Below are 19,395 nucleotides of genomic sequence, written 5' to 3' on the forward strand. Positions count from 1 at the left end.
AGATCAATACAAATGGCACCTCCTAAGCACATTGTGCTTTGTGGGAAATGTTGGAATCCGTGGGCAAGATGACATCAATATATTCCTTTCAATTTCCTTGAGAAGAGCCCAAGGTAGTATTGGGGCAACATTCACTTATTAATGACCAAGACAAATAATTCAATCAAGTATGGTTTCGGTCTTGAACATAGGAAATTCTCTATGCAACTTCTTCAATGTAATTTTCTTTCCATTTCCCAATTAAATTTCAATGGTTAAAGACAGTTGATAGGTCTTCCAAAACCTTAACTTCCAAGTCTGTGAATTTAAGTGCATAAGACGGTAAAAATCTTGACCTCCATGCTCCAAATTCCAACCCATCAGGCAGTACGGGAACAACATACAGGCAGGCTTTCTCAGGGGAAAACAAACCAGTGACTGAATGCAGTGACAAGTGACTGCAAGTCTGACCTGAGGCCAAACCACCTCCAGGTTGAGATCTCTGAACACAAGAGATCCCCTTTTCAATGAATATGCTGCAAAAATGAATTACCAAGTGGAAAATCTTACGGACATTGAGCAAAATATGAAAGCCAACCATACCTCCAAGTGGGTTATACAATTTGACAACCTGTGCACTTCCACTGTGCGACGCCTCGCTGGTATTTGGCTAAAATGGGAAAGAAATTTTCTGTAAAATCTTCAGCCTAATCTTCATTACTGCTGATTAACTAGGCCCTCCATTTTTAACAAGAGCTGTATTTGCAAAGGTTTGCTGTCACAGCGTCAAAAAGGGCTGCTTTGACACAGCTCTCCCTCTGAAAGCAGCCGGCTACAAAAGTGCCCTGAGAGATCCACCCTCACTTGGCCTCTAATGCAGCCAAGCCCTCCAGTAGCAAGTCATCCTTTCCCAATTGCTGGAATTTATAGGCACAAGCTTCCCTTGAAATCAAGTGCCTGAGTACAAGTGAACTGGTCAGTGCTAAGCTAAAAATCCAGAGAGGGGCACAAAGGATTTGAAAGTCAGGGCAGCACCTGACACTGGGATTTATTTGGCATTAAGGAAGTACATCCTGGAGTCAGCTCCAAGAATAACTTCAACTGCAAAAAGATGAATTTCAACTGTAACAGGCCCCAAAACCCTTTCTCTTTTCCTCAGCTCTAGATGCAATTATTTCCATAGATGTAAAATATTTTATTCTAAGTTATAGGAAATAGTTCATCCTAAGTTAGTCAGAGATTACAAAATTTGGGTGCCTGGCTGAACTCATCATTTAGTACAGATTATGACATGTCCCATTGGAACTCAAAATCACTCAGATGTCTATTGACACAAGCATATTTTTTACAAAAACAATTACTGCCATCCATCTGCCTAATTTGGAAGGCAAAATTGGCTGAAATAAAATCTTAAAAGCCATGATAAATGGACTGAAACTTGTGGACTAATTACCATGAGGAGGGAGACATCACTACACAATAGAAGATAAAATATTACTCTATGGAAGGAATTCCGCAATTAAGAAGAAATGAAAATAAATTTCTATGCTTACAAAAAGTGTATCAATAATTAGAAAAGATTTGAGATGAGGTGCATGTGGCTGCAGTTCTCCACTATGCATGACAGCTAGGAATAAATAATGGCTATTCCTAATACTTGAAAAAAATTTAGACAGTTTCCTTTACCCTTACGTGTTCAGTGAGTTCCATACAAACTGGGAACCATGAGAAATCCATGCATTTTGGCCATGAGCCATGTCCAGAGCATGAATTTCCTGAGTGTCACAGCATGGAGAATATCTGACTTTCACTGGTACCTCCTCTGTATCATCCCTGAGTGCCACTTGCAACCGTGAAATCAACCTCCCACTTCCACTGGCACCTTCTCCCTATCATTACCTGAGAACCACTTCCTGCAGACAATCTCCCACTTCCACAGACACCTCCTCTGTGTCATCCGTGTGCGTCGCTTCCCCCCGGGCAGCTGCCTCAAAGGGGCCCTTGGAGCACCAGTGGGGCCCCAGCCCTGTCCAACAGCTCCCGCGGGCTCAGCAGCACCTGACACCAACATCATGGCCAAGCCCCCACCCGCTGCCAACCCACAGAGCCCCACACCTGCCCCTCACCTCTTGCTCCTGGCACCTCTGGCTCACCCTGACGCTCATGGCAGTGCCGGTGGGGACCCTGTGGGACGCAGTGCGGATTGGGGCCCTGCGGAACTCACTGGATCCTGCCCAGGCCCGCAGCTCCGCCATCCCACTCTGCCTCGGCTGCTCCAGCTCCCACACAGACACTGATCCTGCTGAATAATCTGCAAATGCAGAATACTACTTAGGAAAATGTGTTCCTGGATGCTTGTCCTTTGTGGCTTCCAAGGCTCATCAACAAGAAGGGAGATGATTGCCATGAAACAAGAACTAGCCAACAAGCTGGAAGCGATGGCCAGGCCTTGGAAAGGCAGGCGACTTCTTGGCTGAATTGCCTTGTTGAGGTGGAAGGCTTGACAGGCTTCAGTGACCTCAGACACAGGGCAGGTTAGCAAGGCCTGGGAAGAGGGATGCACCACTCATGGTGGACACAAAGAAAGTAGAATTTATGGACATAAGGACATTTGGCAGAACCCCTGAAAGAAGGAATTATCTGATAAAGGCAATGCAGCAACTGTGCTGAATCAGCTCTGTCAGGGAAAAAAGGCCGTTCCAGCTTTTTACGCAAGGAACCTCACTGTGAATAAGGGGAGATTGGGCATGCAGACTAATGAGCATAAGAAGGGAGAGGGTCATTACCAAACAGCAGAAAGTATACTCATTTTGGAGAGAATTAGGGAAACTTAGAGTCAATGAACACTAATTCCTTTCTTTGCTCAAATGTATAAACACTGAAATGTTCTGGTTGTTGCGCTGTTGCCTTTGTGAATTTGTCCCTGAGCCACCCTTCCTGCACAGAACTGTAAATCATTACCTCCACGCCGTGGGTGGATTGGGCTCTTGAACAACGGGTGCTGCAACCAGCCAAGTTGGAAAAACACTCGCTGTGGCTCTGACACCCCCGCTCTCGCTGCAGCCGCCAAAGGCTCTGAGCGGTCCTGCCCTGTGCCGGTGACAATGGCCACGTGTCCTTGGAAACGGGGGGTTCCATGTGCCAGGCTGGCCGGGATGTCACTGAGGAGCAGGACACGACACAGTCCGGGCAGAGGGATTTCACAATGGGCACAGGTAGGGAATGCCCTGCCCTGTCCCATCACTGACTCTGCTCATTTCCAAGTGAGGAAAGGGGCACCCCACCAACCCCAGTAGCGGCAGCTGTGCAAAGCAGGGCTAATGAAGTGTTTCTGAACAAAAGTGCTGCACTTGGCTCTCTCTGAGGCAAAGGAGCAGCTCAACACCTCTAACCAGGTCACCAAGGCGCAGCCCTGACAGCTCTGGGCCATCCTGTCATGGGCCCGTCAGTCTGTGAGGCTTCCAGCACGTACACGATCACTCAAATGTCATCTCTTTGTCACAACCCCCTGACCTTCCTCATCCCAGTCTCCTCAAGGGAAACAAGCCAGCAGCATGCCCAGGCCCCCAGGTGCTCTGCAGGAGGAGCACACATGGAAAGGCCAGGGAGGAGCATGAACACAATTCCAGGCTGACAGTTGTGCTGACTGCAGGTGGCCATTGAAATTACTGACACATCTGGAGAAATGTTTTATACTCAGCTTCTGATCATTTGACTTACATTTTCCCCTTATCCAAACTTACTCCTGATCTCAGTCAGCTGGCAACACAGAATCCATAACAGGGAGAGGGAATAAAACATGCCATTGAGAATGGCTTGAATATTAGCATGCAAAGCTCATTTTCCATGTCACAAAATATTTTCTTTGTCTTCAAGACCATATCCACGTGTGCCCATGTTTGGTTTCCTGGCTGCCACAGTCAAAGGGGCAGTGTAGTTTTGGAGACAGAAAGGAAAAGAACAGTGTCCCTTTTTGGGAATGACTGGATTGTGATTGTTATGGATCCCCACTTGTGGACTGTTGGAAAAACTTCTGTATGAACCTTGAAGGGAATCTCATGAGGTGTTACCCTCCGGGAAGTCCAACAGCCTTTCCATAGCTTAAAAAGACATTGATGACAACCCCGGTTCTGGAGTTACCAGATTTGACTGATCCCTTTGCACTATTCATACATGAGTGCCTTTGCCTTGTACAATAAATCCATATTTATCTCAAAGACTGGGAATGCAGGAAAGAACCCTTTGGAAAAGAGCATATTTCCTAAAAGAACATCTAAACATTGTCTCCAAGGGATGAAGAGTGCCCTTGAGAGCAGGAGCCAGCACAGTCCTGGTTGATAGAATAGACTTGAAAACACATGGGAAGAAATGTGTCTGTTTATGTGTGCTGCACATGGTAATGTCTGGTGTAGAGCAAAAAGGAGCTCACTGGTTTTCCTAAAGTAACAGGGGGTACTCCTGGAACAAAAGATATGGTGCTAAAGACAGCTACTGCCTTGAACCCTGCTGTGTTCCTCAATCCTTCTGTAAGGAATCAGCATCTCCAATCAAACAGGGACAGCTTTGGGAGCATCAAGTTTCCTGCTAAAGTAGCAATAATGCACTGCAAAGCTCAACAGTTCACACAAGCCCAGGAGACTGATGAGCAGACAAAACTGCTGGAGAGGAGGCAGAACAAAGCATCTTGCTGGCAATTCTTTCCAAAGTTGGGAACCTTTCCAAATCACACACAGAACACTATGATGAAAACATTCCGCAAAATCCTTAAATGTCTAATTTGGTCCTGAAGGGTGGTAGGTATCAAGAAATCAACAAGTTAGGGTGCCTCAAGCAATAATGAGCCAAACTGCAGAAGACAAACATAAAGAAACCCATTGGGGTATTGAAGGTACAGTAGACAGTTTGCTAAGGCAGCTACTTAGTGTTAGGTTGACAGGGACTGTGACAACTGAAATTTAAAATCTGCTTACAGATCAATGCACAGTTTTACAAAAGACTGCCTTTTTGGATCCCAAACCAGGGAAGTAGTACCAGATATTAATGACAAGGACATTTTTCTGAGTTAAGAAGAAGTAAATATAAATACTTACTGGGTTTAATGGACACATTTTCTGCATGGCCAGAGGCTTTTCCTTGTCACACCAACAAAGTCAGAGAAATACTTCCAGTTAAAAATAAAAAATACTACTAAGAGTAAGGATTCCTTCTGGTATGCCAGCAGATAGTGATTCTCATTTCATAGCTGACACTGTACAAAATTTATTTAAAAAGTCCCAGTTAACTGAAACTTATTTAGCCCATGGAGATCTTACCCTAGCAGCAAGATTGAAAGAGCAAATCAGAGCCTACAAAGACAAATGAGTAACATTTTCCAGGAAACCTCACTAAAGTGGCCAAAAGTGCTTTCCCTGCCACTGTTGAGAATCAGAACTCCAGTGGCTTTTAAAGAAAAGTCATGCCACATGAAATGCTCTATGGAAGACAATACCAAATTATAATCCTTTCTAGAGAAAGTTATGTGATAGGAAATAAGCATTTAGGTCCCTTTTTACCTTCTTTGCAAAAAGTACTCTCATCTCTGCAGAAATTTTGGGTATGAGCATCCCTGAGAACTTTGGATGCTCAGGTATATTCTAATCAACCTGGGGACTGTGTCTTATGTCATAAAGCACAGTAACAAGCCACTTAAAGAAAAGTAGAAAGGACCATTTCAAGTACTCCTAAACACTTCCTTTCCAGAAGTAAAAGGAGATGGGACCAGTGCATTCATACATCTTCCCCAAAGGGCAGCCTGCCCCAACACACAAGAAACTGGAAGGGAAAATAGAGCCAGCCGGGAATATGAAGATTAGACTTGTAAAAGCATGGAAATATAACTTCTTTATGCAGTGTAAAATTAGTTAGAAGAAATTCCATAAAAAGCGAGATAGGTCATGAAGGGGTAAGTATGAAAAATCCTCACTCTCAGCCCACCCTCACCACCAGCATTCCTGCATGCTCTGTCAACCAGCAGCAGCCACCAGGCCAAGGGGAGGCTCCCCAGCACAATTCACCCCATGTCCCCCACAGCAGCGTTCCTGGGGCTGCTGCGCTGCAGAGCTGCAGCAGCAACCCCTGACCCAGGCAAAAATGGACCCAAATTTCAGGGCTTAAGAGGTGACATTTTAATGAACTTCCCTTGAAGGAGAACAGAAGGGCAACGATGGCTCAGGTGTTCAATCAGAAAACACTCGAAAATCTCTCACGTAGGGAATTAACATCATTGCATGGAGACAATTGAGAATTTGTAGAATCCTCTCTAAGGAAGAAAGGGGCATTCAAAGGCCCCGGTGATTGTTCCCAAACATTTTCCTGCCTCAGACAATTTCATATTCTTCCCCAAAAGAAGGTTAAGGTTTTTCTGGTAACAAGTCTACCGTTTAAGCTAAAAAATAAATGGCAGAAAACTTAGGAAAAGGTCTTTATTCCAAGTTCCCAGAGATCTGTAAAAGAATCAAGATCTGTGTCTCTCTAGAAAGGCTGGTTGAGACAGACTGGTTTAAATATGCAAAGAAATGGACAGCATTTCCACAGGGCCACTTGAACGCAATTTCTCTTTAAAACCCATTGAAGTACCTTGACTCCAACACCACTCTACGTATTTTACAAAACTCTTGCAAAGATCTGGATATATTCCTTGGCTCACTGACAAGGGAAGGCCATGACTTAAAATCTGTTTTGAGAGCTGCTTCAGATGACAGCTGAGAGCAGCTCATGTGCACTCCTCTGTAACCCTCCAAAACAAAGGGATTTGCTGACAGACTTGTCCAAACTTCAATGTCTTTCACCACTTAGGCAAAGATTTTGCATAAACAAGAAAAAGGTCAAAAAAAACACCCCAAAACTTATAAAGAATTTCCATCAGCCAAAATCGATTCTTAAAATGTGCATAACTTCATAGTACAGGTAGTGGGCTTCCACCCTCTACTGATAAATTTATCTCAGTGGACAAACTTAAGACTTGAAGAACAGAATTGACAGAAGAAATCCACTCCAGATATCATAGAAGCAACAATGAGAGAAGGACTTATAAACAGTGAGAGTTCTTTATTGTTAACATTCAACACTATCATCTTTCAACTTCTTAAACTAACTAAACTTCTTTGAACTAATCCAAGATTTTAAGAAATATTCTACGGCTCAGTGCTAACATAACCTACTGTTCAATACTAACTTAAAAAATCCTAAAACCTAATCTTCTAGTTGAAATAAAAAATCTGGGGTCTGCAGATGTCACCAGGCTGAAGCAGATGTCTGGTGCCAGGACTCCACTCACTGCTGGTCATATTCAGAAATGCGCCTCTGAATATGGGCCAGCTTTTTGTGGAGGTACTGGCACCTGCTCTTCATTTCAGAGTAGCTGGGGCTACCCTGTGAAGGAGAAAGCAAAATTAGGGCATGCAAACTCTTCTGCAGAGTCTACACTCTCATGTCCTTTGCTTTAAAAAAGCCTTGAGGCAGACTCAGCAGTTACCATGGCCCTGCAGCTCTGGTGTCTCACGTACCTGTTGTAGCTGCTGATAATCTGCTAGGATTTGATGATGCAGCCTCTACAAGAAAATAAACATGAGGAATGTTTCTTCACCAGCATAAAATGCAAACTTTGGTAAAACACTAAAAGTTCACTCAGTCTAACTCCAGACATTTTCTTCTCTGTCAGCCACCACTCTTCTGGGACATTTGCAAGAACAAATCTCCCTCAACCAGCACCACCCAAGATCTGCAATTAAGCCTCTCAATAGCCAACAGAAGGAGCCCATGCTCTAAGACTCTGCTTGGGACACCTCTTCCCTTTCTGTTTCATCATAGACAGCTCAAACGGGGGCTTTTGGGCAGGGCCTTGCAAAAATCAGAACCAGCCCAAGCAGTGTCTGAGCATATATGCCAATTCTGCAGGTTCCCATTGTTTCACTGAGCAGTTCCAGGGAATCAAAAACACTGCCGTGATGATGAACCAGTCTTCATGGTTTTATCCTTCTTTACCTGATAGGCTTCAGAGCCTGGAGTCAGAGACTTCCATTGCTCCTGAAACTGTCTGAATTTCTTTGTGGTCCTGTCAATCACAGAGTGTAAATTCCGGTATTCCTCATACTCTGCATGGAAGTCATCCTTGTAGCGCTGGCGTTGCTCCAAGGAGACAATGGCTACGTATTTTCTAATGGGAAAAAATGAGACCATTTTTCTATGCGTGAACTCTAAGAGAACATTCCAGTATGTTTCTAGTCCAAAAAATACATGTGTAATATTACACCAAGCACAGGGTAATGCCAAACACAGACACCCAAGCTTTGAGTCTGATGCTCTGGGACTGACAGTTTCTACTTTCAAGCTCATGTGCTTCAAGGGAATGCAGTCAGGTAACTCTAGGAATCAGTCACATTTCTATGACACTTAGTTACTAATAGTTTACATTGTGGAGGTTTTCTTCATTAGTAAGTGAAGCACACTTAGAAAACATTTCCTTTAATTTCAAATGTCAAAGGACAAACAAACCCAGCAGCCTCAGGAAGAGGAGATACATTACTAAATTATTATCTCTTCTCTGTAGGAAAAGCTTAAATTAATTACATTTACTTGTGACAATACATCTCTAAAACATATTTGTCAGGGAATGCATTTATGGAGTTGAGTGCACAGAGTTGGACTTTTGAGCTACATTCTTTACTGTCTAACACCAAAGCAGTGTTAATGATAATATTTGATTCTTCTAGTGGACAGCAGTTGCATCACTGACCATGGAACTGAGGTATTTGTAACACAGCCACAAAAACAATCTCTATATCAGTCTGAAACTACAGCTACTACCCAAACAGCATCTGCTCCTAAAGAGGGCAAATTCATTAATGCCTAAAGACACTGATGGGAGTCAAATATTCTTCAATCCCTTCTCCCTCACATCAACAGGCGTGACGTTTATCAAACTCAAGATACAAATCCAATTGAAATGGCAATGAGAAGAATTGATCCCACTTCCCAACACTCTCACACCAATACTTCTTCTCCTCTGGGCCTGAAGATCTTGTTCTTTTTGGAGCACAGAAACACCTTTCACATGGGAATATATAATTCAAATCATCCAGAGATTAATATTTACAAGCAGTAAATCCTCAACAGGATGAAGTTCAATCCCAGGACAGACAGCAGTTTGTGCCAAGCATGCATCCCAGATACACCTGACTAGTGTGCAGGAGGAGTTTGAAAAGAAAACTCCAGATGCCTTGCTACATTTTGGGAGGCACTGGCGCAATGTGAGCCAGGGCCCTGCCGTGCCCGCTCCAAAGGCCGCAGCTGCCCCAGAGCCCCAGAGCTGCAGGAGGCCTGACTGCCCTTGACAACATCCCTGCTCTCACACAAGCTGGCAGCAATTTCCAGTGTTTCACCACACACACACTTCTCCCTCCCCTCCTGCACTGCAAATTCAATGTAGGGATGCAGCACCACTGCTGCAGCTGAGCCTGTGCAACTGCACTGCAGGAAGGGAGAGTCCGTCTGGGCCTAACCCACCTCCGTGTTCATCTCTGCTCTGAGCTTTCCAGGCCCAAATAAATCTGCTCAAACTCATCCTTTCACCACAGGAAAGAGCTGGACACTGCACCCCACTGAAAGCTGCAAGAGTTAACGGCTACTTTGCTCACCTCAAGTAGTCTGGTTGGTCGCTTATTGCAGAGCATGTGGAGGCAATGGAAGTCTCTTTTCTTGCTCCTGCAGAGAAGCAGAATTTTGACATCCGTCATCAGGAGGTCTTCAAAAGTTCAAAAGAACCCCATTGGATAGTCTTGAAAAAGTCCTTCAGTGTTCTTCTCATAGCAAATTACTCAGAAGCATTAACAACTTTTAACAATAGGGCACATAAGACCTTCTCCAAAGTAGCCCTGCCTGGGAGGTAGATAGAAGGAATGGCCACTGTATTCTACAGGTTGTGCATTCCCACAGTGTTAGCCCCAGCTCAGCTTTTCCTATTTGAAGGCATGAGGCGGCATCTGCACAGCCATCTGCACAGCCATGCAGAAAATTATGCAGCTTCAAAAGACAACAGCTTGAGAGAAATCAACGTCGAGGTTCCAACAAAAAAGAAAGAAGAGAGCTGAAGTTCTTTTACTGCCATGTTTCTATCCCCACTTCCCTGCTGCTTCCAGAGGCCCACAGTTCCGATGAGAGCCTGCACTCATGTCAGCAGGAAAGCCAATTCCATTCTATAGGGCTTACTGGCACTAAGACTCCAATATCCTGCAGTCAAAACTCAGTGCTTCTCATTAATGTGGCAGGTTGGGGCAGGAAACAGCTCTGCATTTGTGACTTGCCCTTTGCCTCTTGGGAAGCATTGCACACATAACCTTGAAGCCCTCTTTCCAAAGAAATGTTCAAGAATTACCATGATAATAAAGAGAACTGCCATAAGGAAAAGTCAGCTGAAACAGGAAGGAATACTCAGGAGCTTGGAAATCTCTCTCGGCTTTCTATTTCAAGTTTTGTGTCAAGCATAAAATTCCCACATATTCCTTTCCATTCCTTATCAGCTTCCACTGCCGTTGTTTACATAAAGTAATTTTGCTAAAACTCAGCCATTCTTGACAATTTCTAAGCTACCTGAGCTTCAATTCTTGAGGAAAGAGCTGTTGTGTGATCGTCCACTTGCTTTTGTTGATTTCCTTTGTATAGCAGAAGTATAAAAAGAAGTGGAAAAGTGGTAATACAACTGGACAGAAATACCAATAGTCATAGTATGTTCAATAAAACTTGGAAGAACAGCTTTGCTGTGAGCTTTTCATTTCCAAAAGTGCATTTCCTCTCATGGCTCAGTCCATATGAAAGCATCCTAAGCCCCCACTTGAAACACAGCACATATTTTTCCTTCATAGCTGGGCAGAGTTTGGGAACTGGTTCTTCAAGAAAGCTGCTCATGTGTTTATAGATTCAAGCAGAAATCCTTCCAAAGGCATTCCAAAGTTTGTAGGCACCGTGTGTATGTCCAGAAGAAATGTGGAAAGGCCATCTCAAAGCACCTGTTTCTACAAGCACACCACCACTCGCAAGAGGCATCTGCACACTCCAAACCTGCCTCCAGGCTGAACCCAACTTGGAATTTGCAAGGTCAAACTCCAAAGGAGGCAATCCCCAGATTTAACAAAGCAACTGAACTCTGCCCTGCTGGGTGTGTCCCTGTCATCAGAAATCAAGCATTCTTTATGTGTTTCTGTTTAGCTTTTCAATGTTGTTTTCAGTCTGTACCACTTCCACAGCTTTTGAAAAAATAAATTCTGCAGCTAGGATGGGGAGGAAACTCCCAGCCCAGTTCAAAGTAGAACTCCAGGAAACCACAGCTTGCGTTTTGTAGCTTTTGAAGTTTCCATGAAAAGGCTGAGTTCAACAAACAACCATGGAATCCCTGAGATTTGATTGACAGGTTTCAGTCAACTAGTCTGCAATACATGTGTGACAGGTTTCTGCCTTCATCATGCAGTCTTGAAAATCTGCTGATTGAAAAAGTGCAGTCTCAGCCAACACTTGGCATTTTACTAGAAACCTGATGGAAAGAAAAATAATCCATTTCCTCTGGCTTCTAGTGTCTGGCTCTTCCTTTTAACCGGCTTCTCCCCAAAGAAATCTATTTCAAATTCATTTGTTCTTGATTGGTTTTGCACTACTTTGAGAGAAAATTTCTAAAAATCCATGCACTTTTAGAGAAGGTTCCAGCAGCACAAGTTCTGGGCTTTGCTGTTTTTACCTTTTAAACCAAGAGTTACAATGTAATATAATGGGGAAAAAAATAAAAAAGTCTTGATTTTTCATGACCATCCAGCAGAGAGAATGGTATAGCAGTAATGTAGAGCAGTGCCTTCGTGTATCCAGTGCTGACTTTCAAATCTCCCTTTCCACAAGGTGGAAAGCAAGAGCACAATTAACTAATTCAGAATGCCTTCAAAGAAGGATGTTCCCATAAGATAAGCCACCACAACAGGAATTTGAGAGAAGCACAATTGGCAAGAATAAAAGCACAAAGCCTTTGCCTAACAGAGGTGAGGGTTTAAAATTAAGACACCAGACAAAAACCTCCACTGTAGAGACTGTGGGTAAGGAAAATCAGTGCTTGCATGGCTTCTAGCCCAAGATGTGGGAACAAGCTGTGACCACCCTGTGAATCCTCGAATCTTGGACAGTATAAAGGTGGTACCTCCAGAGAGACCTGGGGACCCCCACCACTGAGAAGACCAAGGGTTAAGAAGGACAGGTTGGACAACAGAGAGTCCATGTGGTGATGATATCTCCCCATTTGATGTCTCTCTCTTCCCCTTCCCCTGCCTCTCTTCTCTCATTCCTATCTCCCTAGCTTGCGTTTCCTGTTCAATAACATTTTTACTATTGCCTGTGGAAAAGGGTCATGCTTGCACCTTAATTTAGGCAGAAGCTTCTCTGAATTACCAAATCTTTACACCACACTTATCCACACAGGAGTCAGGAAAACCAGCACATCAATACCTTCATCGAAATCCAGGCGGTGCCACTGCTTCAGCCTCCCCAGTTCATTTTTCTCCCCACTTGAGTTGGGGATCTCCTTCTGCTCCCTGGCAGTTTTTGGGATGCTGGAGCTCCGAAATTTCTCTGTTTGCTGCACCACATGGGTGCACGGGGAAACAGAGCCGGCACTTGGAGACATGTCCGAAGAGAACAGAGATGTGGAAGGCAGAAGGAAGGAAGAAAAGTGGCCACCAGCTGCTGGCTGGACAGGACTGGGCTGGTGGCCAATTCTCCTCTTCTTGCTCGTCACAGGACTGGTACAGTCAGAAGCCAGAGGCCGTTTCTGCATCAATAACAAAATCATTCATTCATTAACTTATATGATCAGGATCAAACTTTGCTCCCAGTCTGGAAAAGCAGCATTTCTGAACTGGGCCAATTTGAACACACATCTTTCCACACTAAAAAGAGCATTCAAACCAGAAGTTCTGCAGGTAAATAAAGGCTCTGTCTCATTCCTACATTCCCATCTTAGCACTCAGCATGTCCTACTTCAAGACTGTAGCTAAAATTCTTTGGAAGAAAGACACTCCCTTCAGGAGCTCCATCAAAGGCTTCCCCAAATGAGAAGGTCCTGCACATCATTCAGATGACAATCTTGCACCACCAGCAAGTCTGCTAAAATTTACCATACAGTCCAGAATGTTAAAAATGCACAAAATACCTGAGCTGGTCTTACTGCAGCATCTCTCTCAGAAGGCCCTGGAGATAACGCTTGACTGGTGTTGGTGGTGTTCTGAGATGGAGCTGATTTTCTGTATGGATGGGCCAATATTTCATGTTACAAAGCCTAAGTATCAACTGTCCAAATTCGCTCCTTGCAGGGAAAACAGAGTCCTTCAGTGTCAGGACTGAAGGAAACAGCATGAAGCTGAGTTGAGGGAGCTTTAGGCAGGATATCAGGAAAACATTCATGGCCCAGAGGGTGCTTGAGCCCTGCAACAGGCTCCCCAGGCCAATGGTCACTGCAGGAGGCATCAAGAAGTCTTTGGACAACACTCTTGGGCACCTGCTGTGCTTCTCATGGTGTCCTGTGCAGGGCCAGGCACCATATTCTCACAGTCTAAGCTTCATTAACCAGGGATTTCTCTTTTTTCCTTTCTCTGAGTGACTGAACTTACCGAGAAAGTATTAACTTCAGCTTCTGTCTGTCTATTTCGGTGTAGCCAGGCCAATCAGTCTGAAGGGTTTGAAATAGATGTTCCTTCAGACTGAAGCAATTATCCTTTGCATTCCACTTGGCTACCTACAGGCAGACGTGTAGGAAAACAAATCTTTATTATGCTTGCTGCATGCAAACTAGAGAAATGTGATTGGTCCTGAACAGCTGCTTGTGAGCACTCTGTCTCAATTAATCAATGCGCACATGCCCAGGTGTAAATGAATTGAGGATCATACCTTCCTCAAGACAAATACAAAGTCACCTCCAAAAAGTAAATTGAGGTAGTAAAACCTGAAGACCACTGATATCAAAAGTGCAGGTTTAGACTTCATCCCCTGACACCTGCTCAGAGTTCCACAGAAAAGCCCATTGGGAAAGTCTCCATCAATTTGAACCCTCAAACACACTGAATAACTCATCTAAGACACCACTAACATCTGTCACAACTTTGACTTTTCTTCTTGAAAATATGATAAACATTCATAATTTGGGTCTGTGTTGATGCCTGTCTGCCCACAGCAGAAAAAGAAATGTAAAAGTAACAAAGATACCCAGAATCAGGGATTCACTTCTTCAAAGCTGAACTCAGGTTGTGTTGGAAGGGAAGCAAGGGTGTGTGTACCACATCTCAGCAAGCTCACACTGTCCATTTCAGACCTATACAAAATAAAGCCCCACTTACTCTGATGTCCACAAAAGCCTGAGCAAGGCATCTCAGGCTGCAGGGCTGCTCACACAGAACTTTCAGAATGCAAACCTGGACCCTGAGGCAGTTCACACCTCCTACAGCACACTGACACCACAGAAATCTCGTCAAACTTTGCAATGGAACAGGAAAAATGTTTCCATCCATTGCCTTCTTAGGAGCTGAGCTTTGAAAATGTATAATCAACTTGAAATCTAAATGGGCTACTTCAGCTGGGAGCGCAGAACATGGCCCTCGTAATATTGTGAATATTTTCAGGATGAAAAAGCCTGCCACTGCCCTGGGCAAACCTAGCAACAAACTTCCCAGGTTCAGGGAATGAGTTCTTAAAAGTCACTGTGGGATCAACCGAAACTGTATTGAATTTTCCTCCCTTGACTAAGTTCCAAGACACTGTTTGCCTAGCTAAAGAGGAAATGTTCCCACTTGATATATTAATGCCAGCATAATTCAGCAACACTCTAGGGGAAAAGGGAATTTTGAAAAGGGAATGAGAGAAATATTGCATCTTTCAATGCATGTGCATCCTATTGCTGGCTGTGAAAATCAAATACCAGTGGAATTTAAAGGACCACTGGAGAAGTTATTGATTAATTGAGTTCCAAGAAGAGGGAATATTTAAACCACGTGACAGCAAAGAAACCCTCTGCTCAAAGTTTGGCTACCATCTTTATCATGGAGGATGTGCCTGGAACACCCCTGGAAGAAAATCCCCACAGATCCCAGAGAAGTCAAGTACTATAGAGAGGCCACTAACTGTGTTCAAATGAAATACTGGCCTCTGCAGTTCCTGAACTCCTCTGCCCTGGAACTTCTTCCAGGAAATTTTAAGTGCAGTCATAAACCATTTCACACAATCAAGGAACCCCTGTGAAGTTACTCCTTGAAGCAGTTAAACAGTGCACAGAAAAGAAAGAGAATGGAATAAGGCATGAGGAGCAACAACATTACAAAGTGTTACTCATTGCCAGCTATTCTAGAAAAACAACAATGCCCCAAAATTTTCAAGTTTTCTTTCTTTTTGTCACATGGACCTGCAGCTTGAGACCTCTGGATGAAGTTGATGGAAAAACTTTAACAGGGAGCATTTCCAAACTTATTTGTCCAGATGCAATTTAAAGAGTAGAGGAACAAGTGACAATTAGGAAGAAAAGAAGAGTGTGGTGGTAATAATGCTGGCACAAACTCCACCATCTCACCTGCTGAAGGATCTTGGCAAGGGTGCCCTTGTCCTTTTGCATGACTCCATCTCTCTGCAAGCGAGCAAGTAACTCTGGCTTCTTGTAAGTCCTCAGAGCAAGTAAATGAATCACCCTGTCCCTGTAGGGTCGCCGATAAACAGCACTGCAAGGCTTCTGTTCATTCTCTGCAGGCTTCGTGGGCTTTGTTCTCTTCTCCTCAGGGGCGGGACATGAAGTGTGTGATTTGGCTCTTCTCACATCTGCTTGTTTTCCCAAAGGAAAGGAAAGCAGAAAAAGAAGTGTCAAATGGGAAGTTGGCAGAACGCAAAAGAGTTGATTAAAATGTCTTGGGGACAGAGCTGATTTTGAATATCCTTGTGGAATTCCTTTGAACTCACATATTCTCTGATTCTGTGAAAAAACCTAGTCCCTAACTGGTCCTGTATGGAGCATGTTGCAAAGGTACCCTGGACTCTACCAGCAACCAGACCTGTCTCACCTGAGATTTTTTGTGCCAGCCTAAAGTAGATGTGGTAAAAATTCTCCAGTTGACTCTCTAATGCCAGTTCTCACACCCCAGTAACTCAATGTTAAATATTCCCTTAGGATCTATGTAGATCACCACCAAGAATCACACAAATCACTGAAATGTAAAACAGCACATCCCCAATGAGAAATTCAGAAGTCAACTTTTGTCTCTCCAAAAAGCCACCACCATGCTGCCCAAAAATGCTCTGCACTAGGCTAAGGCAGAGCAAGAGCTGCACTTGCAGCGGCAGGGATGTCCCTGCAGGCAGGTGACTGCAGCCACAGCCAGGTCAAAGCCTGTTTTGCTCAGGGCAGCTGGCTGGGCCTGGCTCAGCTCACTGCTGCAGGCAGTGCCACTGAGTGCCTGGAAGGGGAATGTGCACCTGGTGTCTGCCTGGAGCCAGGCTCCTTGGCGAAACAGCACTCAGAACAGATCAATACAAATGGCACCTCCTAAGCACATTGTGCTTTGTGGGAAATGTTGGAATCCGTGGGCAAGATGACATCAATATATTCCTTTCAATTTCCTTGAGAAGAGCCCAAGGTAGTATTGGGGCAACATTCACTTATTAATGACCAAGACAAATAATTCAATCAAGTATGGTTTCGGTCTTGAACATAGGAAATTCTCTATGCAACTTCTTCAATGTAATTTTCTTTCAATTTCCCAATTAAATTTCAATGGTTAAAGACAGTTGATAGGTCTTCCAAAACCTTAACTTCCAAGTCTGTGAATTTAAGTGCATAAGACGGTAAAAATCTTGACCTCCATGCTCCAAATTCCAACCCATCAGGCAGTACGGGAACAACATACAGGCAGGCTTTCTCAGGGGAAAACAAACCAGTGACTGAATGCAGTGACAAGTGACTGCAAGTCTGACCTGAGGCCAAACCACCTCCAGGTTGAGATCTCTGAACACAAGAGATCCCCTTTTCAATGAATATGCTGCAAAAATGAATTACCAAGTGGAAAATCTTACGGACATTGAGCAAAATATGAAAGCCAACCATACCTCCAAGTGGGTTATACAATTTGACAACCTGTGCACTTCCACTGTGCGACGCCTCGCTGGTATTTGGCTAAAATGGGAAAGAAATTTTCTGTAAAATCTTCAGCCTAATCTTCATTACTGCTGATTAACTAGGCCCTCCATTTTTAACAAGAGCTGTATTTGCAAAGGTTTGCTGTCACAGCGTCAAAAAGGGCTGCTTTGACACAGCTCTCCCTCTGAAAGCAGCCGGCTACAAAAGTGCCCTGAGAGATCCACCCTCACTTGGCCTCTAATGCAGCCAAGCCCTCCAGTAGCAAGTCATCCTTTCCCAATTGCTGGAATTTATAGGCACAAGCTTCCCTTGAAATCAAGTGCCTGAGTACAAGTGAACTGGTCAGTGCTAAGCTAAAAATCCAGAGAGGGGCACAAAGGATTTGAAAGTCAGGGCAGCACCTGACACTGGGATTTATTTGGCATTAAGGAAGTACATCCTGGAGTCAGCTCCAAGAATAACTTCAACTGCAAAAAGATGAATTTCAACTGTAACAGGCCCCAAAACCCTTTCTCTTTTCCTCAGCTCTAGATGCAATTATTTCCATAGATGTAAAATATTTTATTCTAAGTTATAGGAAATAGTTCATCCTAAGTTAGTCAGAGATTACAAAATTTGGGTGCCTGGCTGAACTCATCATTTAGTACAGATTATGACATGTCCCATTGGAACTCAAAATCACTCAGATGTCTATTGACACAAGCATATTTTTTACAAAAACAATTACTGCCATCCATCTGCCTAATTTGGAAGGCAAAATTGGCTGAAATAAAATCTTAAAAGCCATGATAAATGGACTGAAACTTGTGGACTAATTACCATGAGGAGGGAGACATCACTACACAGTAGAAGATAAAATATTACTCTATGGAAGGAATTCCGCAATTAAGAAGAAATGAAAATAAATTTCTATGCTTACAAAAAGTGTATCAATAATTAGAAAAGATTTGAGATGAGGTGCATGTGGCTGCAGTTCTCCACTATGCATGACAGCTAGGAATAAATAATGGCTATTCCTAATACTTGAAAAAAATTTAGACAGTTTCCTTTACCCTTACGTGTTCAGTGAGTTCCATACAAACTGGGAACCATGAGAAATCCATGCATTTTGGCCATGAGCCATGTCCAGAGCATGAATTTCCTGAGTGTCACAGCATGGAGAATATCTGACTTTCACTGGTACCTCCTCTGTATCATCCCTGAGTGCCACTTGCAACCGTGAAATCAACCTCCCACTTCCACTGGCACCTTCTCCCTATCATTACCTGAGAACCACTTCCTGCAGACAATCTCCCACTTCCACAGACACCTCCTCTGTGTCATCCGTGTGCGTCGCTTCCCCCCGGGCAGCTGCCTCAAAGGGGCCCTTGGAGCACCAGTGGGGCCCCAGCCCTGTCCAACAGCTCCCGCGGGCTCAGCAGCACCTGACACCAACATCATGGCCAAGCCCCCACCCGCTGCCAACCCACAGAGCCCCACACCTGCCCCTCACCTCTTGCTCCTGGCACCTCTGGCTCACCCTGACGCTCATGGCAGTGCCGGTGGGGACCCTGTGGGACGCAGTGCGGATTGGGGCCCTGCGGAACTCACTGGATCCTGCCCAGGCCCGCAGCTCCGCCATCCCACTCTGCCTCGGCTGCTCCAGCTCCCACACAGACACTGATCCTGCTGAATAATCTGCAAATGCAGAATACTACTTAGGAAAATGTGTTCCTGGATGCTTGTCCTTTGTGGCTTCCAAGGCTCATCAACAAGAAGGGAGATGATTGCCATGAAACAAGAACTAGCCAACAAGCTGGAAGCGATGGCCAGGCCTTGGAAAGGCAGGCGACTTCTTGGCTGAATTGCCTTGTTGAGGTGGAAGGCTTGACAGGCTTCAGTGACCTCAGACACAGGGCAGGTTAGCAAGGCCTGGGAAGAGGGATGCACCACTCATGGTGGACACAAAGAAAGTAGAATTTATGGACATAAGGACATTTGGCAGAACCCCTGAAAGAAGGAATTATCTGATAAAGGCAATGCAGCAACTGTGCTGAATCAGCTCTGTCAGGGAAAAAAGGCCGTTCCAGCTTTTTACGCAAGGAACCTCACTGTGAATAAGGGGAGATTGGGCATGCAGACTAATGAGCATAAGAAGGGAGAGGGTCATTACCAAACAGCAGAAAGTATACTCATTTTGGAGAGAATTAGGGAAACTTAGAGTCAATGAACACTAATTCCTTTCTTTGCTCAAATGTATA

At 44.3% G+C, this 19,395-nt stretch overlaps 1 protein-coding gene across 2 annotated transcripts; it reads right to left on the reverse strand.

Annotated features, from left to right (window-relative positions):
- Positions 1-5,870: 5,870 nt before the first annotated feature.
- Positions 5,871-16,211, reverse strand: LOC141727217 (RNA polymerase II elongation factor ELL2-like). 2 transcript variants are annotated; one of them, XM_074533403.1, is made up of 6 exons: positions 15,602-16,211; positions 13,656-13,780; positions 12,496-12,817; positions 9,654-9,720; positions 8,002-8,173; positions 5,871-7,568 (listed from the first exon to the last, which is right to left on the reverse strand). In XM_074533403.1, the coding sequence occupies exons 3-6, from the start codon at positions 12,671-12,673 to the stop codon at positions 7,482-7,484; spliced, it is 504 nt and encodes a 167-aa protein (XP_074389504.1). In that variant the 5' UTR covers positions 12,674-12,817; positions 13,656-13,780; positions 15,602-16,211; the 3' UTR covers positions 5,871-7,481. The 2 variants fall into 2 exon arrangements, with proteins under 2 accessions (XP_074389504.1, XP_074389503.1); XM_074533402.1 differs by lacking the exon at positions 13,656-13,780.
- Between the last annotated feature and the right edge of the window lie 3,184 nt (positions 16,212-19,395).

This window comes from Zonotrichia albicollis, chromosome Z (genome assembly GCF_047830755.1).
Source record: "Zonotrichia albicollis isolate bZonAlb1 chromosome Z, bZonAlb1.hap1, whole genome shotgun sequence".
NCBI classification, from domain to species: domain Eukaryota; kingdom Metazoa; phylum Chordata; class Aves; order Passeriformes; family Passerellidae; genus Zonotrichia; species Zonotrichia albicollis.

Coding starts and splice junctions, on each gene's coding strand:
- LOC141727217 (XM_074533402.1), bottom strand. CDS start 15,643: ATGCAAAAGGACAAGGGCACCCTTGCCAAGATCCTTCAGCAG. Junction 12,818..15,601: donor TTGCCAAGATCCTTCAGCAG/GTGAGATGGTGG, acceptor TTATTGATGCAG/AAACGGCCTCTGGCTTCTGA. Junction 9,721..12,495: donor CCGCCTGGATTTCGATGAAG/GTATTGATGTGC, acceptor GCTTCTCTGCAG/GAGCAAGAAAAGAGACTTCC.